General features: G+C 50.2%; 1 protein-coding gene across 2 annotated transcripts in view; it reads left to right on the plus strand.

Annotated features, from left to right (window-relative positions):
• The window catches only part of DPYSL3 (dihydropyrimidinase like 3), a 110,399-nt gene that overhangs the window by 80,381 nt on the left and 4,394 nt on the right, over window positions 1-25,624 (plus strand). For both annotated transcript variants that reach the window (XM_045794353.2, XM_045794354.2), the window contains exons 3-13: window positions 1,092-1,276; window positions 3,970-4,134; window positions 6,380-6,441; window positions 7,309-7,389; window positions 10,960-11,028; window positions 14,228-14,348; window positions 18,498-18,654; window positions 19,309-19,450; window positions 21,141-21,311; window positions 22,548-22,727; window positions 25,155-25,317. In XM_045794353.2, the coding sequence (XP_045650309.1) occupies window positions 1,092-1,276; window positions 3,970-4,134; window positions 6,380-6,441; window positions 7,309-7,389; window positions 10,960-11,028; window positions 14,228-14,348; window positions 18,498-18,654; window positions 19,309-19,450; window positions 21,141-21,311; window positions 22,548-22,727; window positions 25,155-25,317 (1,496 nt within the window). The remainder of the gene's footprint in view (window positions 1-1,091; window positions 1,277-3,969; window positions 4,135-6,379; window positions 6,442-7,308; window positions 7,390-10,959; window positions 11,029-14,227; window positions 14,349-18,497; window positions 18,655-19,308; window positions 19,451-21,140; window positions 21,312-22,547; window positions 22,728-25,154; window positions 25,318-25,624) is intronic.

Raw genomic sequence — 25,624 nt, forward strand, 5'->3', positions numbered from 1 at the left:
ATACTTTATTTTAGTTGCAGAACTTTGATTTTGGAAGGCCAGTGGTGGCCTTCTTACTGTCCCGAGAGGGTGTCTGTCTCGGCTCGCTGTGAACAAAAGGGGAACGTGTTTGTGCCACTGGTAGTGGGGTACAGGTCTCCCCAACGTAGGACGTGTTTAATAATAATGTCGAGGCTTGTGAATCTTAAGTCTCCCTAGAATTAACTGGCCATTTAAACCAAGGGTGTGAAGTCACCTATAAACCAAGCAACATCAGGCGGTCTAGGAGGTGACATCTGGCCAGGAGTAGTTGTCTTTGTCACTTGCCTGGTGTAGGTAGTGTGTCTCTGGAGTACTCATCAGCTTCCTCCCCACCCAAGTCCCCCTTTCTTCCTCCTGGGGATGCACCGAAGCTTCCTGGGCGAAGGTGTGTCTGGTAGAGGTTGTCACCATCACCTTCCTTGGCTTGACGCTTCTGCTGGGACGCCCCCCAGCTGGGCGTCTGTGTCTTCCGCTTCCTCCTTTGAATCTGCCTTTGGCTGTGACTGACAGATAAGTTATCAGGGAAGGGTGGAATTGGGAGTGAGGACTGACGTACACAATGACTCCAACAGATTCCTCTTGTCAGGAACACAGATGGACTCACTGAAGAGGATAGCCAAGTTCACATACGTATTCTTTAAATGATTCATTACTTCCTTCAGTCTCTCCTAATGCTTCATTATTTTACATTCTCCTAATCCTTTTCCAAATGTTACTTTCCACCCTTCACTCAGATAAAGAACAAAATGAAAGGGATACCAAAAACACCTATTCTTAAAAAATTATTTCTTACACACCCTCTATTATAGACACTGTCCCACCCGTGGGGTTGCAGCACTAAGCCAGGACACGTGCACACTGTTCCACCAAGCAGCAGATCAGCTCGTTTTGCGCCTATAAAGTTGTTTTCTGGGTGTACACCTGTCTTTATTTGCTTTTAGATTGTTAAGCTTGCGAATCACTTGCAAAGGCCGTTCTAATACAAGTTGCCTCGTCTAAAATCCTTACAGTACTATGTTTGTCTTCAAAGTCGCTCTTTTAAGTGACCATTTGCTTCCCTGTCTCACCAGGCAAATCGGAGACAATCTGATTGTCCCTGGAGGAGTGAAGACCATCGAGGCCAATGGGAAGATGGTGATCCCTGGAGGCATCGATGTCCACACTCACTTCCAGATGCCATACAAGGGAATGACCACAGTGGATGACTTCTTCCAAGGGACGAAGGCTGCCTTAGCGGGGGGCACCACCATGATCAGTGAGTCGCCTGACCCTACACGCTCCTGGTCCCAACAAGTGACTGTTTCACTGACGTCACAACCCCTGTGCTCTCTGGCAGTAGCTTATACACGTCTCTCAGTTCAGTGTACAGACCTTCTGCCTGATGGGACCTGAGGAAAGCAGGGGCTAGGGAGGACCCTGAAATTGCCTAGAGGAGATTCACGAGGCCAGGGAAATAGCTGTCCTCTCTCGTCCGCCTCAGAGCAGGGGCTGGGTATACCGTGGGTGGGGAATCGGCAATCATCTCTGGGCCGGACGCTGGGAGAAGTGTGGAGAAGGGCCCTACGTTATTTCAGCACTTCCAGCTCGGGCCTGGGGCAGGCGGGGACAGAGCGCGCGGGCAGAGCGCTGTCAACGGGACTCAGTGTCCCCGCGAGGGAAAGATAGGAACTCGTGGGGTTTGGTGGCATTTACTGTTATCTGGTCTGCCCTGGCTCTTGATCAATTCCTATCTGAAGATGGGGCAAGTGGTGGTGGTTTCCTTTGTTTTTTGTTTCTGTTTTTCTCTTTTCTTTTCTTTTCTTTTCTTTTCTTTTCTTTTCTTTTCTTTTCTTTTCTTTTCTTTTCTTTTCTTTCTTTTTCTCGGAACTATTGCAATTCCAGAGAAACCTAGGGAGTTGCGTGCCATTGGATTACGGAACAGATAACATTCCAGGGCAGTCCTTCCTGTCCCAAAGGAATCCCAAGGAATTGGGTCCCATCCCAGTCCTGGGCCTAAACTTGGTCAGCAAGAGCACTGTTTATTTTACCACCGTGTGCACCCATCCAAGGACACAGAACTGCCTGAGCTGTGGAGTTGCTCATTGTCCTTGGGCTCCTTTTGACGGGAGCCCTGCAAGGTTGAGCTCCAGCAAGCTGGGTGTGGAAACCCGGGAAAATTGCATCAAGGCCATAAAAGGTGCAATTCAGGGAGACTGAAGCTTTTCTCCAGCTTAAGGAAGGAAGCCAGCTGACTTCTTAGCAGCCGCCTGCCCACAGAAGCCCTGATGTAGGTCCATACGTCAGTGATGCAGCTCCTTGCGTCTGCTTTCTGAGAAGCACACTGGGCTGCCTGGGGTAGGAGGCTGAGGAAGTGAGTGATCTTGGCTTGGCTTTCTGCCTTCCCGGCCAGCAGCTGGACCTGTTCAGTATCCGGGGAGTGTGTATTGTGCTTGGTCTTCTAGGTTAGGGAAGGAGCTGGAGGGGGGTCAGAGTTGTACATGATGAGAGAAAACCATACCAAGAAATCCAAAGCTGTACATGTCCTTCATAGATAAATTAAGACCCTGGATATGCAGCAAGAGAAGAAAACCCATAAAGCCCCCATCACTGTTACGGTTTGGCTATAGTTTCCTTCCCGTGAAGCAGAAACAGGATCATAATAGACATACTGTGTCTTAGTGGTGTTTTAGTGTATCATTTCAGTAAAAAATCCTGGCAGGGATGTCTTTCCATCCATTTCTTTTTATTCCACTACAGCATTTAAAATGGGTGCCTGCTCCTCCATTCTATGAAGGTGTATTTATCATTTAGTTAAACTTCTCTATTGTTGAAGATTTTGATGGTTTCCAGTTTTTCACTTAAATAAACATAAATAATGTTTGCAGTGGCAAACATCTTTGGCACCCACGTTTTGCAAATGGCATGTCGATTTCCTTGGAAATAATTCTTTGGCATGGGAATAATCATCGTGTTAAGGTATGAAAAATATCGAGTTGTTATGTGTATTTCAAAATTTTTCTTAGGAAAGTTGTACCAATTTGCACTTCTCCACAACTGCCCAAGAGAGCTACGGGAGTGGCAGTCTTGTCTTATCCTCCTCAGTTGTAAATGTCATTATATTAAACAGTGTTGTCCACGTTGCAGGTACTGTGGAAGTAGATTTGGGTCTCAAAAGAAAACATATTCTTTTTTTTTTTTTTAAGATTTTATTTATTCTAGAGAGACAGAGAGAGAGCAGGGGGAGGAAGAGAGGGAGAGGGACAAGCAGACTACACATTGAGCTTACTGCAGGGCTCGATCTCAGGACCCCAAGATCGTGACTTGAGCCAAAACCAAGAGTCGGACACTTAACTGACTGAGCCACCCAGGCGCTCCAAGAAAACATATTCTTGACAAAAAGTTTATATGGAAATAAGATCTGTGGGCTGAGCATCAGGTTCGTGACACTGGCTCTTTCCTGTGGCAGTAAACACAGGATGTCACTGCCCTGTTACCTGGCATCACTTTAATTACCCTCCTTCCACCCTCAAAAGGGAGTCTGACTTGCTTCACTAGCAGTGACTTCCCATAATTCTGGTAATAATGGCACCTAGTAGGTACTCATTGACATTATTGAGCACTTACTATGTGCCAGACATCGGGTGAGATGCTTTTCATGCATTTTGCCATTTAATCATACAACAAAGTTAGAAGGAAGGAACTATGACATTCTGCCCTCTACCCCACTGAGCCCCGATCTCAAGGATGAGAAAACTGGGGTTTAGAGAAGCTAGTAGCTTGTCCAAGAGCAACACGGGTAAGTGACAGTTAAATGATCAGCAGTCTGGAAACTGCCAGGGAACACTTTCTAACGCTATGCACAGGAAGTAGAGGCTTTGCAGCCTTAGCTAAGCAAGCAGGAGCAGGCCTGTGCAGAGGGGAGCAGAGGCCGTGTCAGTGACTTACCCATCTGGGGCCTCTGTCGTTCAGTTGACCACGTGGTGCCCGAGCCCGAGGCCAGCCTGACGGAGGCTTATGAGAAGTGGCGAGAGTGGGCGGATGGCAAGAGCTGCTGCGACTATGCCTTGCACGTGGACATCACCCACTGGAACGACAGCGTGAAGCAGGAGGTGCAGAACCTCATCAAGGACAAAGGTGAGCCCCGTGTGCCCTCCTCCCTTCTTTTTTTTTTTTTTTTTAAAGATTTTATTTATTTATTTGACAGAGATAGAGACAGCCAGCGAGAGAGGGAACACAAGCAGGGGGAGTGGGAGAGGAAGAAGCAGGCTCCTAGTGGAGGAGCCTGACGTGGGGCTCGATCCCATAACTCCGGGATCATGCCCTGAACGGAAGGCAGACGCTTAACCGCTGTGCCACCCAGGCGCCCCCCTCCCTTCTTGCTCGGAGCCTGGACGCTTGAGCGTGAGTGCTAGGTGAGGGTACCACTGTGTTCCAGGCACTTTGTCTTGGTGTACGCCATCTCCCTCCTTATGAGAGCCTCAGAATAAGGATGATTATCTCAGTTAGCAGATGGAGAGCCTGAGGCTCAGAATAAGTGGCCCAGGATCACAGGGCTAGTTAGCGGTAAATATACCCAAAGTCTGTACTCTTCACCTCCATGCAACACTGCCCATTAGAGGAAGAAACTGAGGCCAGGAGAGGTTAGCATCTTCTAGAAGGTCACACAGCTACTAAATGTGAGATTAGGAATTTTTAACCTTTGTAACTTGCGCTCTAAAGATCAAACCATTATGGTTCTCAAACAGTGTTATACTCAGGAAAGGCTATGGCACTTGTGGGAGCGAAGATGTGTTCGTACTCAGGCTAGGAGCTTAGGACATGGAAATGTGTGTGTCCTCTCAGTGGGTACATGATTTGGGTTTCCCTGGTCGTCTTAGATTCTTCTGTTCTCTACTTCCTTCTACCTTTCAATCATCAGATATTTCACGTACACGCACTACCCCCTCATACACACAAATAGACCCGCAGTGTGCTCAGCATCATAACGTCACCTGGGGGATTTAGGGACATGTAAGGAATGGTCTCTGCTGAGCGTGCAAGGCCAGAGGAAGCAGGCCAGTGAAGAGCTACAGGATAAATGCCACAGGGTGCTGGATAGTGTTGTAATAGTAATAGCATTACACTAATTTCATCACAATCACGGTCTAATACTAATGTAATAAGATGTATTGTTATAATACTAAATTAATAATACTGTTCTCAGTGAGCTGCCTGGATGCGGATGCCGGAGTGCAGTGGAAAGAGTGAGCTCTGGGTTGTAGGGGAGGGGAGAGGATAGGCTCCCAGGGTCCACGTCCCTCCTCATCCGACGAGCTCTGCCCAGACCTTCTTGATCCAGGATATGAGATTGCAACCCCCCTCCTGTCTTGTGATTCCTTTCACACCATGCATCTCAACTGGGGTAGAAAATGGAACGGCTTTAACGCCCACTTCCCTTCCAAGGAGCCCGGGTCATTCCGCAGATGATGCAGAGGCTTATGGGAAGGGTAGTGTTGGGAAAAGCTGCCCCGAGCTGAACCATTCTGGGTAGGGAAGTTCTCACATTACAACCCGCTTTTGGCCTGGAACACTGTGGGCTGAGATGGCCCTAATGGTTGGAGACCAAAATTATCCTCCTTTCCTCAAAATGACTCTCTGTTTGTTCCCCAGCCCCACCTATTTATATAAATTACTACATTAATAGCCTATTTGGGAGTGAAAAATTAAATAGCGCTTTCGTTATAGCCCTTACAGCTTAGATATTTAAGCACACGGTGCACCTTGACTTCTGCCCCTTAGCTCCGTTAGTTCCCCGAGGATGTGGTCTCCATCCTCGATGCAGACCCCTGCACAGGCTCTAGTGTGGAGCAGGCATTCCTAAAGTGGCGAAATAAACCCATCCCAGGAGCTGCATTAATGAAGCTCAAATATGGTGCCAGGTCTGGTGCTGAGCCTTCGGTATCTGTTGTCTCACTGAACGTTTCCAACTGCCTTCCGAAGTAGGCTGTGGTCATTTTTCCATGTTACAGGTGAGGAGACGGAGAGGTGAGGTATCCCAAGCTCACTGAGCTAGTAGGTGCTGCTGCCCCCGATTCTCGGTGCTGTATCCTGCCTCGAGCAGTAGCAAAGCTTACTGACTCCCTGGGCTGGGGGACGGGGGAACGGGGGGACGGGGAGGCAAGACAGAGGCGTAGCAGAGCTCCTTCTGCTGTGACACCACGTCGGCATTGCTGCTTCTGCACGGGAGGCGAGAATGGAGAATGGGAAGCAACTGCTTTATATTGGACGGGCGCCTGTCATGCACTTGGACCCCATGGCCGACGGGAGCAAAGGAAGGAGAGTGGATGTGATGTGCTAATGGTTTTTTCTTCCTGTTTTCCCTCCCTTCCCTCTCTTGCAGGGGTTAACTCCTTCATGGTTTACATGGCCTATAAGGATTTGTATCAAGTGTCCAACACAGAGGTAACAAGCCATTGCTGTGTGGTTTGGGGTAGCTGGATGGGTTTCCCATTGTTGCCGATGACCTTGGCTCTTGGAGCGTGAGTCACTGTGGTCTCTGTGGGAGACTGTTGGGCCAGAGTGCTTCTTAAGGCCCTCGCAGTCCACACTACATTTTAAATAAGGGAGCAGGCAGGGTGCCCATGGCAAGGCAGTCCAGGAGCTAGAATTTCCACTGGCAGCAGCTTTCTCAGAAGGACAAGAGGAAGGGCATGCCGAAATCTCCAGCTGCCACACCAGCCCTAAACCCCGCAGGAGTTCAGCAGAAGTATGAGGTGCTCTGCCTCGCAGGATTAAGAGGGCCTTCTGCTGTTTGGGCGAATAGCTTGTCTCTGACTTTCCCTGAGACATTCTCATGGCATGTGTTGGTTTGAGATGAATCTCACATTTTCAGAGGAAATACAAGGAATGAATTCCCATCCCTCCTGGGTAGGAGGTGGGGGGGAGGTCTACCTTGAAGGGTTAGGGAATAGGGGTGCCAGCTTTCCTTCGAGCTTCTGGCCAGGCTGTAGCAGCTGTCAGGAGCACTTGTCGAGAAGGACCATTAAAAACGTGCTGGAGGCAGCGTAGAAGGCTCGACAGCACGTTGTTGTACATTTACCCTGTCGGCTGGGGAGACATGACATGTTCTTCACAGAGAGTTTCCTAGAGTTCCTGTGGACTCACACTTCTTGGTCGTGCATGTTTTAGTCTGTGTTTCTTGTCCTAATCACTGATTTTCTCTGGCTTTCCTTATTTGTTTTACTTGTGGCCCTAGTGATGGACCCCTGTGTGAAGTTGTTGAAAGCCTCAGTGGTTGGTGAAGCTGACAGCAACTCCTTTCTCTTTCAGCTTTACGAGATCTTCACCTGTCTGGGTGAGCTGGGAGCCATTGCGCAAGTCCACGCAGAGAATGGGGATATCATTGCCCAGGTAACGCCGCGCAGCCCTGGGTGTGCTCTCTGCACGGGCTTGGATCCCCGGCCCGTCTCTCTCCTTGTTCCTGCAGTATTGCATGAGCTTTTCATGGGCGTGAGGCTCGGTCCCAAACCCTCTGCTAAAAACAGCACCTGCCCCAAAGAACTTCCCAGGCTAGGAGGAGGCAATGAAGGGAAGCAAGGGAGAAAGCCGAGGGTGCTGTGAAAAGGGGGACTGTCTGACCATCCAAGGGGATCAGAACAGGCATCCCAGAAGAGGTTTTCCAATTGGGCCATTTAGTGGGAGACTGTTGCTGATTCTCTTTGAAAAGTGAGTCCAAGCTACGTGACAGTCTCTGTCCTAGGGAAGAACCCTCAGGCAGTGCTTCTCAGAAATCCGATCCAGGACTGCGGAGCTCACGGCTTTAGGTAATAAAGAACGCGGGTCTTGTGGGGATCAGACATCCCACTGGTTTCCTAGAAGTTGTACTGAGAAACCTGAGGCAAGAATGAGGAAAGCGAGGCCCCAAGACCCAAAGTGATGGTTTATGAGGAAGCAGAAGGCACTCTCTCCATCTCCCGGGTCACTTAATGGGCTGGCTGCCCAGATGTGTCTTAGCCAGGGTCTTCTTTACCTCAGAAGCATTCAAGATTGGCCTCTACTAGGAGGAGGCCGCTAGAAGAGTGGGAGCTCTCTTGGTCCATATAATAACATTCACAGCTAAAACCATTATTCATTCTTTCAGAGAGTATTTCCTGAGCGCTTTGTGCCAGGCACGAGTTTACTGAGGGGAACCAAAACAGACACACTCCATAGCTTGCTAGTCCTTGGGCTGAGACTTCATTTTAGAAGTCGTGCAGGACTTGGTGAATGTGGTCAGCAGGGTGTGGGAACCATGAGGCCGACCCTTGTCTCAGACCTGTGAACATCAAAGAGCAGGTACCATGTTGTGAGCCCTTCCGGCCGTGTGCGAGGCGCTGGTGCGCGCTGTAGTGTGTTCTCACTCTTCACCTGGCCCTTCAGAGATGGCTACCATCTACCCTGTTTTGTAGAGGAGAACTTTGGGCTCAGAAGGATGCAGTCACCGGCCCAAGGATCCCAGCCGGTAACTGGGAGAAGAAAATCTTAGCTCTGAGGTGGTGTGGCTTCGCCAGAGTCGGTGCGTCCTGGGCCTGTTGCCCCAGCAGTCCCGCTGCAGGCCCCCCAGAGAGACAGCATGTCCCCGCAGCGCAGGGCTCCAGCTGCTAGGATTTCAGACTCTGGGTGTTATCTCATGAGCAGAGGAGGTGAGCTAAATGTGTCGTTTCCTCTTGCTGACCAAGGAGATTCATTAGTCAGGCCCCTGACAGCCTTCTCCCACGTCCCCCACACACTCAGAGATAATGAAATCATTTTCCAGAGAGGGTCCGGTGCTCACAGGAGGCATCCCCGTGGTGCTAGAGCTTCACTCCTCCTCTTGCTCTGCATTTTCAGCACAGCAGCCAGAGGACCCAGCCCTCCTTCCAGATGCCCTAGAAACCAAACTCCCCACTACTTCCTCCAAGGCCCTGTGGAGGCAAACGGACTCTAGTGCTAAGCCCCCTTTCCAGCTTCCTCTGGTGGCCCCTTAGCACCAAACTGTCTCTGGTTCCTCCCCCCCCTGCCCCCGTCCCCTCTCTTCCCTACCTTGTCAAGGATCTGTTCTCAGTCAGGGAAAGAATAAGGGCATTTTTCCATTTGGGTGAGTTTCTTGTGGGTATTTATTATATTCAGATTGAGCTGAAAGATTTTATCACATTGTCGAAATGAAGGCAGCTGCTGTATTCAGCCTTGATGCAGAAATCACCAAAGAGCAAGAAGAAATCTCCTCATGGGTACCAGCCATGGAGATTTTCAAAAGTTTCAAGCCGGCAGGACCATCTGAGAAGGTAGCCTCTTTAGCCGTTCATCTCACAGTAGTTCCTGAGCACCTACTATGTGCTGAGCCTTGGAGAGGGAAGATGAAAAAAACAGGGTTCCTGTCCTCTTGGAGCAAACCAAAATTGTGTCATGCCCCAAACTGGGATGTAATTACAGCCATGGTCAGTGCCTCAAGGTGCCCACGACCCCCCCCCCCCAGGTAAGGTGGCTTCGAAGGGTCTTTGCGTCCCCTTCCTAACCTTCCAGCTGTAGGGACACCAGGGCGTTTAGACTGGGACTTCCCAGCAGGAGCAGCGCATTAAAATCACCTGCGGAGCGTGGGGATTCCTGGGATTCTCGTGGCTGCAGAGATGCTGGTGTAGGAGGTCGGCACTCAGCTTCAGGCACGTGATGCAATGTCCTGGGAGACCGCGGCTGGAGCGCGCTCCCTCCTGTGCGCGGGGCCAGCACCCTTGGACAAGATCGACGTGAGAGTGTCAGATGAGACAGAAGAGGCTTTGTAGTTGGACACCTCGACCTTTGTGTGACTTCAGGAGACGACACAGAGCAGAAGCTCTCCAGAGTTCAGAAGAAACTGGGTTCAGTGCAAGTTTCGAGAAATGGAACAGTAAGAATGAGAAGTGAAGGTTCTTTGCTGCAAAATCAGCCTGTGGCCTTTTTTCTAATCCTGTAGAGCTGGAGACGGTGATCATGCCTCTTCTCGCAATTGCTTCGAGTGTGTGCATCTTTCTTCCTATACCTTTAAAAAGATTTATACTATTAGAAACAAAATAAAAACAACAATGACAAAAAATAGTTCTTCTTGTGCAGAGAGAAGGACTCCTTTCCTTTCTACACATCTCCTACTTCCAAAGAGCCACAAGGCTTCGTTCAGGTCACTCTCCCTCGTCTCTCCCTGCACAGCGCCCAGGTTCATTGGCACTGGCCTCAGTGCTTGGAGAGTGAAGCCCAGCAAAACTACAGACACGGCAGCTTAGGAGTCCTGCCAGTCCCAATTAGCCGACGTGTGTGTTCACTGCCCAGCCACCTGCTCCTTCCAGAAAGCTGGCCATAGTCTGAAGAATTTAGCCATCAGCTGTGAGGGGTAGGCAATTTTGTCACAAAACAGACTAATTAAATAGAATCGGACCGTAGGACTGAGTCAGGTAATGCTGTTTGGAGGCATTGTTTCATCTGGTTAAATTCTGAGTCTGTTTGTTGCAGCCATCCATTTAAACGACAAGAAAGCCCGAGGGCTTTGTTAGAGCGCAGATCCCCAGAATGTCACCTCTGCATTCCGATTTGGAGAGGGCCAGACAGCCGCACGGCTACAAAAGCAAGCCGGGCGATTCTGATGTAGGGGGAGGCGACTAGACCTTGTGAAACACAGCAGGAAGCGGTAAGAAGTCAGTGAGTTGGTGTGACTTTTGATGTGTAACAGCGACAAAATTCTGATGCTCTAAGTGACTGCCGTCCTTTTAATAAAAAAAAAAAAAAATCTACCCTGAAACGTTTTTTTCTCCTCTTAGTTAAGACTTGACCCTATTTTATAATTCCAGATGGAGCATTAACAAAGGTATTCAACATACACGTCTTATTCTTTTTGTTCCCTTGGACCCTTTTCTTCAGATTAAGATACCAGCATAGTTTTTCCATGCCTCAGTGGAGCTTATCTCAAAACTGTTCTCGGTTCTTTTCTTGCTGTAGGAGCAAACCCGGATGTTGGAAATGGGGATCACTGGCCCAGAAGGCCATGTGCTGAGCAGACCAGAGGAGGTGAGTTGTGGGGGGCCGGGGATGGGGCTGGAAGAGGGGGCAGGACAGCCGTGGAGGTGCTCTGTTTTTCCATCATCTTCTGGGAGACTCGTGTTCCTACAGTCCCCAGCAGCCTGGTAAATGGCCTGCTGCTCGTTTGACACTTGGAGTGTTTGTGTTTGGCCTGCCTCCCCCAGGTATGTGCTTACACGGGGTAGGAGCAAACCTTGAGGAAAGGTGGGGAGAGTCTGTGAATACCAGACAGCAGTATTGGATCATTTCTTCCAAAGACCACACATCTGATCGACCAACTCAAGGGACTCAGAGAAAAGTAGAAAGCAACATAAGGGAAATGCGTACTTGTGACCCCTTGTCTCTCTAAAGAGAACTCAAGGTGGAGGGTCTTCCACACCTACTCAGTTGGAGAGGTAAATACCTAAATCCTTTCTTAATCAGGGTCCATCTCAAAGACATTTCCGCTTCCTCCCTGATTCCATATTATATTCTGAGTCCTGCAAAATAAAATATCAGCCATATGGGTAGTAGGTGGAGTGGGTGTTTCATAGACATTATGTCTATCGATTTGTTGTAAGGTGATGAGTAAGTCTGCGTATGGGCGTTTCCCTCGTGTAAAATGAATGATGAATAGAGTAGGGCCTGCTTAGTAGCTGACGAGTGAATAGATGCTAACTAGTGGCTGATCGCATGTGTTTGGGATGTCGGCAGCTTCAACTGCTGGCACAGGGTGCAGAACGGGGCCTTGGCTGGCCACATGGCTGACAGCATACCGGCTTTGGGAGGCCAGCCCGGGAGTGGCGCCTGGAGTGCCTTCAGGGCCCTCTGTGCAAGTGGCCTGAGCCCAGCTCCTGCCCTGTCGCCCCAGCCCCCCCCACTCTACAGAAGGCAGAACCAGAAACAAGTGATTCCTGTGGCCTCTTTTAGAGGCTTTTAAAAATTAAAAGGTCACGCACAGACAAATGTTCCTATCATAAACATTCGAGGACTTTTTACGAGCTGAATACAGTTGTGTCACTCATGCCCAGCTGGAGAAGCAGAACTGTCAGCACTCCTGAAACTCCTCAGCATCTAATGACATTGTTGTTCCCGGTTAAAATCATTTATCCTTATTTCACAGCATTCCAGAAAGGTCTGGCTCCGGAATATCAGGCCCCTTCTATGGAACGCTAGCCCATACCCGGCGCTGTGCTAATTACCTTAGCTGTCCTTGATGCTGCTCAGGGTGCTGGGCACTACTGTTGGGCGAAGAAGCGAAGGCTCAGGGGGTTAAGCCCCTAGCTGCTCCCATGTGAAGGACTGGAAAGCTGTTTACGCGGCGTGAGCGGGCCGGGGTGATCGGCACTGTTTGTGAAACTTTCCCTAAATGCTGGTCGCGGCAGAGATTTGCTGGCAAGATGGGTTTGTGTAGCAGCAGCCAGGGGATTTCTGAGCGAAGTCTATTTTTGTTCCTTGGTTTGTTTTCCCAACCCCTCCCCACCCCACTCCTCCTGTTCCCGTCTCCTTTTTAGTAAAAAGCTTCTCAGCTGTAGATCTGGACAACCCTGAAAGCCCTTTTGGGTGAAGCTGCAGGGTGATGTCACCTTCCAAAGATAGTCATGTTGTCAAGGTGCAGAAGAACCCGCAGAGCTGGGAGGGGGTGGGACCCGAGGGGCTAGACTGAGGCCGTGGGGAGTGCAGTGGGCAGCACAGGTGTGAAGAAGGCGGGATGGGCGGAGGGGGGGCCAGCCCCTCTTCGGTTCGGAGCACACTCTGCTACCATCTCAGCACACCCTGTGCAGAGAGAGCTGAACCTGAGCTTTGCTCCCGAAGTCCGGTGCTTCAGGAAGGTGGCCATATTCACCTGTGGTCAGAGGCTCTAGGGGCTCGTCCCCTTGGAAGCAAGTGCTGCTTGGGGGATGCCAGCAGGCAGGACCCGCCAAGTTCTAGAGTCTGTTTCCTGAACCACACCCACCAAGGGCAGTGGCTGGTTTGCGTTATGCAAACACCGGGAATCTGCAAGCTGTTTTTGGTATTTTTTTAAAGTGTTGGGCTGCATAGGCTGACCAGAATGTCCTATCCATCCAACATGGAACTGTTGCCGATTGAATGGGAGAATGCCAGCATCATTGCTTTGGGCTGAATCGGACTGCCGTGGGCTTTGGGCAGTGACACAGGCTCTCCCACACTGGCCAGGAGCTGTGATGAGCAATAAGACCAACAGCCCGCCTGCCAGGCTCACTTGCCTTGTCCCAGGGGCAGGTCAGGTGCCTTAAAGGATGAGCTCTTAGAATCCTCACAACAGCCCTGTGTGCCAGGTCCTATTACTGTCCCCATTTTACAGACAGGAAACTGAGGCTTTGGGAGGTTATGTACCATACCCGAGGTCACCCAGCTTGTCTGTGACAGAACCAGAACCCAGACCCAGGCCATTTGAAAGAACCTGAGCTCTAAAGACCGTTTGTTAATAAAGTAAGGGGAAACTCATTATTTCTTATTGAATAAATCCAACCAAGTTGGCTAGCGTATTTGAACATGTAGATTCTACCTTGGAGGGGATGGAAGAAATCGAGAAGAAGAGAACCCTCTGCTGAGAAGCCTGGGACTCATTTTCTTTTTAAAGATTTTATTTATTTATTGTAGAGACAGAGAGAGCACAAGTGGGGGAAGGGACAGAGGGAGAGGAGAGGGAGAATTTCAAGCAGAGGTCACACTAAGTGTGCAGAGCCTGACGTGGGGCTCAGTCCCACAACCCTGAGATCATGACCTGAGCTGAAATCAAGAGTCAGCCCTTTAACTGACTGAGCCACCCCAGTGCCCTGGAAGCCTGGGAATTATCAGTGCAAGAAATGCCTGCTGGGATGGCCACCTCTGACTGAAAAGGATTTGATGTCTAATCACCTTTACTGGTTATTATTTCCATATTGGTGTTGGGATGCTTTGCCAGAGAATCTGTCTGGGAAGACTGGGGAGCAAAAGCTTCCATCACATGAAGCCACTGGGATCATGACAGGGAGAGGAGGGAAGCAACCTAGGAAGGTGAGGGCGAGACTCTGAGACGCCAAGTGAAGCGCCACAGCGGGGACGTGGTGGGTTGGGGGCCTCTAACTGCAGACCCTCTGGGCTTTGCAGCTCGGTGCTTCGCTACATTCTCAGCTTGCAGAGGCAGGGGAGTGGCCCCTAAGAGGCTTGTGCTTCTCTTGACTCCCGGGACTTCTTTTTGCAGCTGGAAGCTGAGGCTGTGTTCCGTGCCATCACCATTGCGAGCCAAACCAACTGTCCACTCTACGTCACAAAGGTCATGAGCAAGAGCGCGGCGGACCTGATTTCGCAAGCCAGGAAAAAAGGTGATTGGTGCTCCCAAGGGCTCAGCACCAGCCATGTGGCTCCTTCCCCCTTCTGGCTGTCCTGTGGGAATGTGCTTATTTTACTCCTTGCCTTGCTCTCTGGGAAGCCCTTCCTCCGTGTTAGTGCAGAGGGTCCTGTGTGGATGGCAGGACTCTGGCATTTCTCCCACTTGGTGGGTGAGTTTACTAGGCTCAGGAAGGGCAAGTTGTTTGTCTGGGATGACACAGCTTCGATCAGTGTTTTGAGGCGTCTTTCTTTTTTTTTTTTTCTTTTTTTTTTTTTAAGATTTTATTTATTCATTTGAGACGGAGATACAGAAAGAGAGAGCATGAGCAGGGGGAGAGGCAGAGGGAGATGGAGAAGCAGACTCCCGGCTGAGCCAGGAGCCAGATGTGGGGCTCGATCCCAGGATCCTGGGATCATGACCTGAGCCGAAGGCAGGCGCTTAACCATCTGAGCCAGCCAGGTGCCCCAGGTGTCTTTCTTCCTCCCTTTGATCCTTCATTGTCAATTCACGTTATCTGAGCTTTATAAATGGACATACTAGTCAAGATTATAGTGGGTGCAGAAGTCAAAGATCCAACTCAAATGGACTTAAACAAACAAAAGTAAATTATTGGTTGGAGGTGTTTCAGGCATAGCTGGATCAAGGGGTTTCAACAATGATGTTGGGGCTCTATCTTGATCCTTTCTTGTCTCTGTTTTCCTCTCTTTTGGCTTCATTTTCAGGGTGAACAGTGACAAGAGTAAATGCTCAGAGGCACCCGTTGTCCTCAGCATTCAATGGGGGGGGCATCCATCAAAGATGGAGCTTTTCCAACAGCTCCATCAAAAGTGCCCAGGAGGGCTCTGATTGCCTCGGCTTGGGTCATGGGCCCCTCCTAGAGCCAGTGTCTGCTCCGGGGATGCTGCAATTGATCGGCCAGGGTGGAGGGCAGTGAGCAGGGGCGGGGTCCCACCACCTGAGCCACACAGGTTAGCACAGCTGATTTTGGACAAGGAGTTGAATGGGTCTCTAAAGCATGACTAGTGGCACCGCCTTCACACCCCGGAGCTTTGTCCCCACCGCCTTCTGCCTCCTGCTGTTTTCCTCCGTGGCTGTTAACTTGGGCTTCATTTGCTCCTCCGGTACCAAGCAGAAGTTTACTCTCATTTCAGAGCTTTCTCTTCTGCTTTTTGTTCTCGTCTTCCATGGCACACTCATGGGCTCACTTGTGAGCAGCGTATGGTTGAGAACCTGGAGGTGTGGGGCCCTGTGTTAGTCGGGAGAGAGGATTTCCTAGGCCCGTGTGTATACTTGTTACCACTCTGTCCTGGCGGCCACTGTGGTCGTGGAGACCCCAGACAAGGGACTTATCCACCAAACTCTGAGCGGGTCTGTAAAGACCTGCATGTGGGTGGCTTGGGTGGCTAAAAATAGTTCCCCGGACTCTGATGGCTGAGTGTTCAGCTGCTTGCCCTTCTGGCAAAGGGGACCCCTTTCTTCTGGGAGGGGATTCTTCCTAATTGTCTAGACAGGCTTCGTAGCTAGTACATTCTGGGGCATCTCCTGCCTTACCCCGCTCACAGTAAGCCTGCTGTTTTCTTTCTTTGCTTGTAAATGTCTCAGCGTGACATGGGTGGCTGCTCTCCTGGGTATGAGTCATTGGGTGAGAGCCAGGAAAGTAGCCCAATCTTCCTTTCCCATTCTTGGAGAAAGGCAAAAAGAAAAAAAGCAAGCAAGCGAGCAAGAAAAATGCATGGGGAACCCTCCCACCCTCTCCCCAAGACCACCTACCATACTTACTCTCATGCCTTCTGCTCATGGCTACATCCTCCCTCAGAACCATCTCAGGATGAGCGAGAGTCTCAAGGACAGAGAGCTTCCACTATACACTGGGTCTTCTTTTAAACTCCTGGAGAAAGATGCCTCACCCTTCGCCTTCTGGCTCATGATTGTCTGGCAAGAAGAGCTAGGATAGCCATGTCTCCAGAGTGGCCGGGAGGCAGGGAGACCTTGTTTCAGGGCTGAAACGCTGACTCCTGACACGGAAGCCAGGAAACATCTTGGGACCTGTCATTCGCAGGGAAGGAAAGAAGCATACTTAGAGCAGGGAGAGAGTATAGCAGGGCTTACTCTCTTCCCTCCTGACCTGAAGTCCGGTGTCTTCACTCACCAGGTATTCTTCAACAACTCTGCATAGCTGCTCAGAATTAATATTAGGGATTCACAGTTTAATAAGGACCAACTGTATGCCCCGCACAGAGATAAATACTTCAAATGTATTGTTACGCAGAATTGTCAAAGAGCCCTGAGAAATAGACATTATCCCCATTTTTCAGATGAGGAAATTGAAGCACAATGTGTCAGGATCTCCCAGCTGGGAGAGCTGGTGTTCAAACCCAACCTTTATTAAAATTTTTGCTTATTCTACTCTTCCATCTAAAGACAGTCTGAAGGGAGAGTTCTTCCACTTTTTTTTTAAAGAGATTTTATTTATTTATTAGAGAGAGAGAGCACGAGCGGGGGGAGAGGAAGAAGCAGACTCCCCGCTGAGCAAGGTGCCCGACGTGGGGCTTGATCCCAGGACCCTGGGATCATGACCTGGGCTGAAGGCAGACGTTTAACCAACTGAGCCACCCAGGCGCCCCAGAGTTCTTCCACTTCTAAGATCGTATTTCTCTTAATAGTACCTGGGGCTTGCCTTGACCTCCATTTCTTTCTTTGTGGTCCTATATGATGTAGTTGGGTAAATTGCTTTAGAGAGCCCTTGAAATTCTCGTTAGTTTTGTGTGGATCCTTTTTCCCGTCCTCCCAAAGAGCAGGGCTGTCATATATGAATCATTGCCATTGATTCCTTCTTTTGCCTATGGCAGACATCACAAGTCAGTCTTGACTCTTACAGTGAAACCAAGAGCATATTTAGAATTCTTTTGGCAAAGAATTCCAGGCAACCAAAACCCATAGATTGGAGTTGAAGGAAGGCAAGACGTATTTATAATTTTGGCCATAGAGCCTTCCTACACTTTGACAATAGGGGGAACTTGAATGTGGAAGGTGGAGGACTGAAGCTTGAGAAGTCCTGGGCTTTATGGGGCATCTTTTGCCCAAGATTCTGGTGTAGAGAAACTTGGTACCAAACAACCTTCTGTGAGACAGCATTTGCCTTCTCTTTCTCTCTCCCTTCTTCTTTAAAAAGCTCAGCTTAGATCAGTTTATTTCCCAGTATCCCTTCTCCTTGCTGCTTGGTTTGCGCATATAAACCCTGAATTGCAGACACAGGGTCCAAGAAGTGAGCCTCATCTTTGATGTGTCCCAGGTTATTGGGTGCCCTCGAGCAGATATCACTCCTTGTTTTAGCTTATGGAATAACAAGCATGATGGAAAGATTATGAGAACCTCATTGTGGAACCAGAGCATGTCCTTGCAACAAGCAGGAGCTGGCAGCTCCCAGGCACGCAGGCACGCTGGGGGCTTCGGGCGTCTGCCGTGGGAAGGAGTAGCAGTAGCATAAGGAAATCGCAGTCACCAAGCGTCTCGTGTGTACCAGACACTTTGTACGTGCCAGATCCTTTCATTTTTTTTTAAGTTTTTTTCTTTTTAAGATTTTATTTATTTATTTGACAGAGATAGAGAGAGTACAAGCAGGGGGAGCAGCAGGCCGGGGAGAAGCAGGCTACCGCTGAGCAGAGAGCCCGACATGAGGCTGGATCCCAAGACCCTGGGATCATGACCTGAGCTGAAGGCAGATGCTTAACTGACTGAGCCACCCAGGGGCCCCCAGATCCTTTCATTTTCAGAATCCTGAGAAGTAGACATGGTCTTATTTCATCTATTCCAGGAAAGGCCTAGTCCATATTTTAACATTTCTGAAATGTCAATGAATCTTAGAATCAGTATATATACATTTTTTGTTTTGCCTCAAATTGGGGCTCAAAGCTGCACCTTATAACCGATGGCTTCTTGCGAGCTAGGGGATACGACATTGTTCATGTTTAGCAGATAGAAAAGCAGAGGCTTAGAAAAGGTGGGCACATGGACTTGACCCCAGGCCTGCCTGACTTCAGAGCCACAAGCCTTGAGGAGGGCTCGGGGCCGTGATTACCTGAGCCTGGCCCAGAGCAGCACAGACGTTAGCAAACCCATCACCTCTTTCCTACCATCGCAGGAAACGTGGTCTTTGGTGAGCCCATCACTGCCAGCCTCGGCACAGATGGAACCCATTACTGGAGCAAGAACTGGGCTAAGGCAGCTGCCTTTGTGACATCTCCACCTCTGAGCCCTGACCCCACCACTCCTGACTACATCAACTCCTTGCTGGCCAGGTTGGTGCGGGGATGACGAGCAGCATGCATCCCGTGGAAACCTCGTGGGACTGGGGTGGGAGGGTGGGATGAGGACTGGAACAGCCCATCCATCAGCTAGACTAGAATCTGCAGTGAGGAGAACACATGGAGAGCAACGGGCTCTTCCCCGTCATAGTTTACACATGACTAACAGTAATCATATTAATAATGACAGCAGCAGTTAACATATAGCATGTGTTAAGTCCTGTGGCGAGACTACACACATGAACTCATCGATCCTCATGACAACTGTATGTGCGAGGGACTGTCATCTCCATTGAGGGTCAGATCATGTGTCTAATTTTGAACAGCACCTAACTGAAATGAAAGGGACGCTCATTGATGGCTGACCCTGCCCCCAGGACATGTAGGGTCAGTCCCGTCACTCATCTGGGTCTCTTGTACTTTGTTACCCAGAGATGATCTAACCCTCTGGTTTTCCATTTGGGCTAACTGTAAGCCCCGGGGAGGGAAAGAACTCACTTATGCTCACACAGCTGCTAAGAAGTACAGAAAGGATCCTAAACTCAAGTCCTCGAATTCAGAATGCTGACTTTAGACACTTGATGCTTGTCCCCAGCGGTGCCTCTAAGCCACTTCTCTGGTTTATATGGAGCTTTTTTCCTTTGCCAGTGGAGACCTGCAGCTCTCTGGGAGTGCCCACTGCACCTTCAGCACTGCCCAGAAGGCGATTGGGAAGGACAACTTCACAGCCATCCCTGAGGGCACCAATGGTGTGGAAGAGCGGATGTCTGTCATCTGGGACAAGGCTGTGGTAAGGATCAAGGTCATGGATGGGGGCCAGGGCCAGATCAGAGCCTCCTGCCACTGCTTTTTGTAGGTGAGCCCTCATGCCTGCTGAGATGTTTCTGGAACCATGTGTCTCAAGTGGTATAGGAATATCATTTCTAGAGGGATGAGCCTTGAGATTGTGAGGAGACCTCCTCCTCTAGATTGTTAAGAACTAGGAGGCACACATACAGACCCTTCATCTGATGGCATGAATGATCTGTACTTAATAGTGAATCAAAATTCTTTCTCTGGAGAGTGTTATCACTTCTTTTGAAACGTCTCGACAGAACCCGTTAAAATGGTAAGCAAGGGGAGCGCCTGGGGGGGCGCCTGGGGGGCGCAGGCATTAGCATCTGCCTTCGGCTCAGGGCGTGATCCCAGCGTTCTGGGATCGAGCCCCACATCAGGCTCTTCTGCTGGGAGCCTGCTTCTTCCTCTCCCACTCCCCCTGCTTGTGTTCCCTTTCTTGCTGGCTGTCTCTCTTTGTCAAATAAATAAATAAATAAATAAATAAATAAATAAATAAATAAATAAATAAATAAATAAAATCTTTTAAAAAAAAAAAGGTAAGCAAGGGGTGTATGCCTAAGAGACTGAAGTCAACTTGCTCATCAAGGATGCCCTTCACTGAGTGTGTGGTCATCTAGGCTGTACGATGGATTGTTGACCAAACAAAAGAAATAGCCATGCAAATGAAGGCTGTCCCAAAGGTCTTAGTAAAAATAATAATTAACTCATTAAGTTGATCACTTCCTTTTTATTTTTTAATTTTATTATATTTTTAAAAGAATTTATTTTTAAGTAATCTCTACACCCAACATGGGGCTCGAACTCACAACCCCATGATCAGGAGTTGCATGCTCTACCAACTGAGCCAGCCAGGCGCCCCCCTTCTCTTTTATTTTAAAAACCCTAAAGACAATTATTTCTGAGCCACATATATTACTTATGAACTAATGCCTCATTCATCTACACAGTGTAAGCCACCATATTATTTCCCTTCTTATCTTAGCTCCTAGGAAGTTCAAAGTTAGATTTGAAACTAAATCCAGGCTTTTTGTTTTGTAAAGAGGAAAAGTATAAATATTTTTGTCTCTTCTCTCACATACTTAGGTTTTGTTTTTTTCTACAACACTGGTACATATTTGTGAATATATAGTGATCTTAGTACAATCTGGAATTGTTAAAAATAATATATATTTTTTTTAATTCTACATGATACATTCTCATTAAAAGAACACTTGGAAAGCACAGAAAAGCACACAGATGAAAGAAAACAAAAATCAATCATAATTCGACAACCCAGGGTTAACCATTATTATCATTTGGGGGAAGCTCTTCCGTGCTTATCCCGTGACCATGCAAATACAAATAAATATCTAAAGAAGGAGCTCGTAACCACATTTGTTTTTACTGGGAACTCTGTAATTCTTTTTGGAATTAGAGGGGCAAGGAAGTAAGTGTATACACATATCCAGAGAAAACGCACACTCCAGGAGTCGTAACGGCCTCCCGAAGCTGCGGGTTAGCCGCTGTGTGTGTAACCGGGACAGCGCGGCCAGGTGGGCAGCTTGCGGGTGGGGTCTGTACTCATCACCTCAGAGGCCCATCCCTATGGTCACGGTGCTCTGACCGCGGGAGCCCTGCGCTGAGTTTTTTTGGTATTTCCATAGGCCACCGGGAAAATGGATGAAAACCAGTTCGTGGCTGTGACAAGCACAAATGCCGCCAAGATCTTCAACCTGTATCCCCGCAAGGGGAGAATATCTGTGGGTTCTGACAGTGACCTGGTGATCTGGGATCCGGACGCGGTGAAGATCGTCTCCGCCAAGAACCACCAGTCGGTAAGGCTCGCGCAGGCGGGAGAAGAGCAGCATGGAGAAGGCGCGGGTGGAAGTCGGCCAGGAGAGATGTGTGCATGTGCCTTGTGCCAGGCCAACTAGACCCGGATGGGTCGCAGTCACAAACCTTACCAAATTATCAGTGACGTAACACCTCAGTACGTTACTCCTCACTCCTGCTCTCCTTGATGGGTCAGCAGGGGGCTGCTCCCAGCACAGTCAACACAGAGGTGACATGTCTACACCCGCCTCCGTGATCGCTGAGGCCGGGGACCAGGTCATGGTCCCTGGAGTACTGGCTCAGAAACGTTTCCTAAGAGAAGTGGTATATGGCCCTTCCTCTCATACCGCACTGGCCCAAGCCAGCCCTGTACTTGACCTTACCCGAGGAGGGCGGGGAGGGCAGGATCCCCCCTGCACCTAAAAGGAGAGAGAACATGAAAAAAATTGGTCAGCAGCCCAGACAACTTCCTCACGAGGAGTTTCGTGTAAAGGATAATAATTAAAGCCCAGTCCCTAAGGGAAACGGCTTCATCCGTGTTAGTAAAAATAGTTCATATTTTTAAAGCATTTATGTTTCAGGCAGTGTGCTTTTCATTCCCTGAATCTCCATTACAGGCACTGTTATCATCCGCATTTTATCGGGGAGGAAATGGAGGTGCAGGGAAATTCAGTAGTTCATACAGCAAGTAAATGGTGAAGTTAGGATTCAGACCCACACATCTGGACTCCAAATGGATGTCCTTGACCCTTTGCAGTAATGCCTCCTGCTTGGTGAATAAATGAAGGCCGTGGAGAGAAATCCCATTTTTGGTGGGGATGGCCTTCATTCAAACATTGTGTCACATCATTCACTTTTGGGCTAGTGGAGACCTAAGGGTCGTGGAGCCCACCCACTCACCCATTGCGTACAGCAGGGCCAAGCACAGCGTCCCTGACAGTTTCCGAGCTTCTCTTTGAACACCGCCAGTGGCAAAATGTCCGTCCACACCAGGGCCTTTCTAAAAATCTTTAGATGCTTCTCTTTGTTGGCAAGTCCAGTCTCTACTTAGCAGCCATTTCTCTCCGAGGGCTTCTACCCACCCAAAGCTTCTGGTAGCGTTGGAGGCTCTTCCTGGCTTCCCCGGTGCATTGGTTATAGTGAGGCTGAAGGCAGGCCCCACGCCCAGGAAAACCGTGTCCCTCTTCTCCCCATCCTTCACCCCCACTCATGGCTTTGTCCCTCACCCCTGTCTCTAGGCTGCAGAGTATAACATCTTTGAAGGGCTGGAGCTGCGTGGGGCTCCTCTGGTGGTCATCTGCCAGGGCAAGATCATGCTGGAAGATGGCAACCTGCACGTGACCCAGGGGGCCGGCCGCTTCATCCCCTGCAGCCCGTTCTCTGACTACGTCTACAAGCGCATTAAAGCCCGGAGGAAGGTGAGACGCTGGCCGGGCCTGGGGGTGGGGGGAGGACTGTGTCCCATTCAGGCCCAGGGACAGTAACCACAGGATCGGGAGGAGTCTGTGGGCCTTGGACCCTCCCAGAGAAGTTCACAGCAGTGATCTCTTCTCCAGAGACACTTGCACAGATTTAATGTACTATAAAAAGGGGGTTTCCGAAACTTTTTTGGCCCAAGGAACCTTTTTTCTCAAATAACTTTCCTCCATTTTTGTAGTACTCTCAATTAAAAATAATTTAAAATTTTAATAATTCAAAATGTTTATATATTTTTAAAAAATAACTCTTGAAGGCGTACAGTGAGAATCAGCAGCCCACACCCACCCCTCCCAGTCTCATTTCTTCCATCCACTGTTGCTCCACAGGGCAAATGTTTATAACCCTTTTAACTAGTTCTATGGTTCACATAAAATCTTGTTTATGTCCCTGATTTCATAAAGTAGAAAGATAGATACACAGACACATATGTGTGTCTGTGTATCTACCTAAATATAACAAACTGAGCACTCTACTTAATTAAGGGGTGAGGCCCAGAAGTCTGTTTTTTCAGCGCCCCCAGTACCCCCACACCTGCCACACGGTTGCCTTCCAGGAAGGCTAGGGATCCACAGAGCGGGGTTAGACCAGCCCTGGGATGGGGTGGAATTTGACCCCGGTCCCAACCTTGTCTGTTGGAAGGCACACAGTCATCTGTGCGCATGGGATGGGCCAGCACCCAGCAGCTGGGAGCGTGAGTCTTCAGTCATGGTGACGGTGAGGCGGGGGGCTGGGGACACACTGTAGTGGCCATTAAAGACAGACTCACGGGAACTCCGTACCCAAGCACCCAACCTACTCCCAGACCGCCAGTGAACATCCAGCCTCTGAGAGCGGATGCAGGGAGCCTCGCTGTCTGCGGAGGCAGCTGCCCTCTCTGCCTGTGACAACCGGCTTCTTCCTGCTGGCGGCAAGGCTCCCTCCCTGCAGTCGACTCGTGCTCTGTTCTGCCCCTGGCGTCCTCGCGGAGTGAGGTTCACCGTCTCTTAGAGCACGTGTATGTTTCCAGACGCATCTGTCCTTTAGTCTGAATATCCCTGCACAGCTTATGATAGCGTTTTATTCTATTTTAAAGATTTTGAGAGAGCAAGAGCAGGGCGGGGGGGGCAGAGGGAGAGAGAGAAGCAGGCTCCCCACTGAGCAGGGAGCCTGACTCGGTACTGGATCCCAGGACCTTGGGACCATAACCTGAGCCCAAGAGAGACGCTTAACTGACTGGGCCATCCAGGTGTCCCTTCTGACAGCGTTTTAGACCCCTGCGCCGGCCCCGCCTCTAACGTTAGGCGGTACGGAGTTTAACTGCACACCCCGGCTGCGGCCTACTAGAGAAGAGAGTGGAACTCAAGCCTACCATCTACATTACGTCTTTATTTCCATTAATGCGACTTGGATTCTGCACCCAAAGAGATGTTGAAGCTCCAGAGTTACTAGCTAAAGTTTTTGGGGAACACGGCTAGAGACAAGGTCCCACCTGAGTTGTCCGCACCTGCAGATGTCATGAGCGTCGCCTCTGTACCTGCACCTGAGTCGCTCCCAGAGGGGAGGGCAGGCTCTGTGGCAGATGTGAGCAGCGTCTTACCGTGGGCCGCCCTGTACTGCTGGCCTCCTCTGGCAGCCGGGGAGAGGACATGGGCGTAGGTGCTGTGCGGGCTGCACTGCTGCCTTGCGTGATCCGGCAGCCTATGTCTGATAGACCGGGGGCCCCTCTGGGGGAGGCACCATGTTTCGTGTGACCCCCCTGCCCCTGCCTCCCGCTCCTGGCACCAGGCCTAGCCTGGAGCGTGCCAGGTGTGGGGCGGGGCGGGTGGTGCTGGCTGGCTCCCCAGTCCCAGGACAGGTTCACAGCCACAGCGAGGCCAGGGGGTCAGTCTGCAGGACGCTCCCTTTGTGGTTTGTCAACTCTGCTGCGCGCTGAGGAGTGTGTGGGTGGAGCTCCCGCCGGACCTTACCCTGCCAGCACGTAGACCTTGGCCCAAACGGCTGCCTTTCCCGCTCCCTCTGCTCCAGGCCTACAGGCGGTCCTTCCATCTGCAACATTTCCCCCACCTGCTTCCTCTGCGGGGAGCGCCGCCTTCTACCCTGGTCCTCTGCCCCTCGCAGCGTCCTCCTTCCCTCCTGCCCGGCCCCACAACAGCCTCCTTTGTTCTGTAAGAGGGAAGCTCACCTATTTAGAGAGGACTTCACTGACCTCTTCCACTGTCACTCTATCCCCACGCCCCCTTTATTGTCTGCATCTTCTTTCCTTAAAATTACCCTATTTTATTATTTGTTGGCTCCCACCACCCCCTGAATTCCCTGACTTATCTTGCTACGTAGCACAGCCCTTAACTGTTGACAGACTCAGGGGTGACTCACTTTCTCTGCTGCAGATGGCAGACCTGCACGCCGTCCCGAGGGGCCTATACGACGGCCCGGTGTTTGACCTGACTACCACGCCCAAAGGGGGCACCCCCGCAGGCTCCACCCGGGGCTCGCCCACGCGGCCCAACCCGCCCGTGAGGAACCTCCATCAGTCAGGATTCAGCCTGTCCGGTGAGTGGGACGTGGTGCCCCTCGCTGGGGAGGGGGACAAGGGAGAAGCAGCGAGCGCTCCAAGCTGGCGGGTGATCTGGGAAAGAGCCCGAGCTGAGCCCGAACCTGAGCCTGGAACACCTTCTGAGAAAGACAGTGAGGGGAGCCAGCAGGAAGCTTTGCCCAATCAAAAAGAAGTCCCCTTAAGAAGGCAGGGTAGGGCTCGATGAGGTTAAAGGTCAGGTTTAAACGATGACCAGTTCTGCTTAGCGATCACACCTGCTGGGGCGGGGGCGAGAGGCTTCCCATTAGGAATTGGTATTGATTT

The sequence above is a fragment of the Ursus americanus genome, chromosome 5 (assembly GCF_024610735.1).
Source record: "Ursus americanus isolate L20-20 chromosome 5, mUrsAme1.1.p, whole genome shotgun sequence".
NCBI classification, from domain to species: Eukaryota; Metazoa; Chordata; class Mammalia; order Carnivora; family Ursidae; genus Ursus; species Ursus americanus.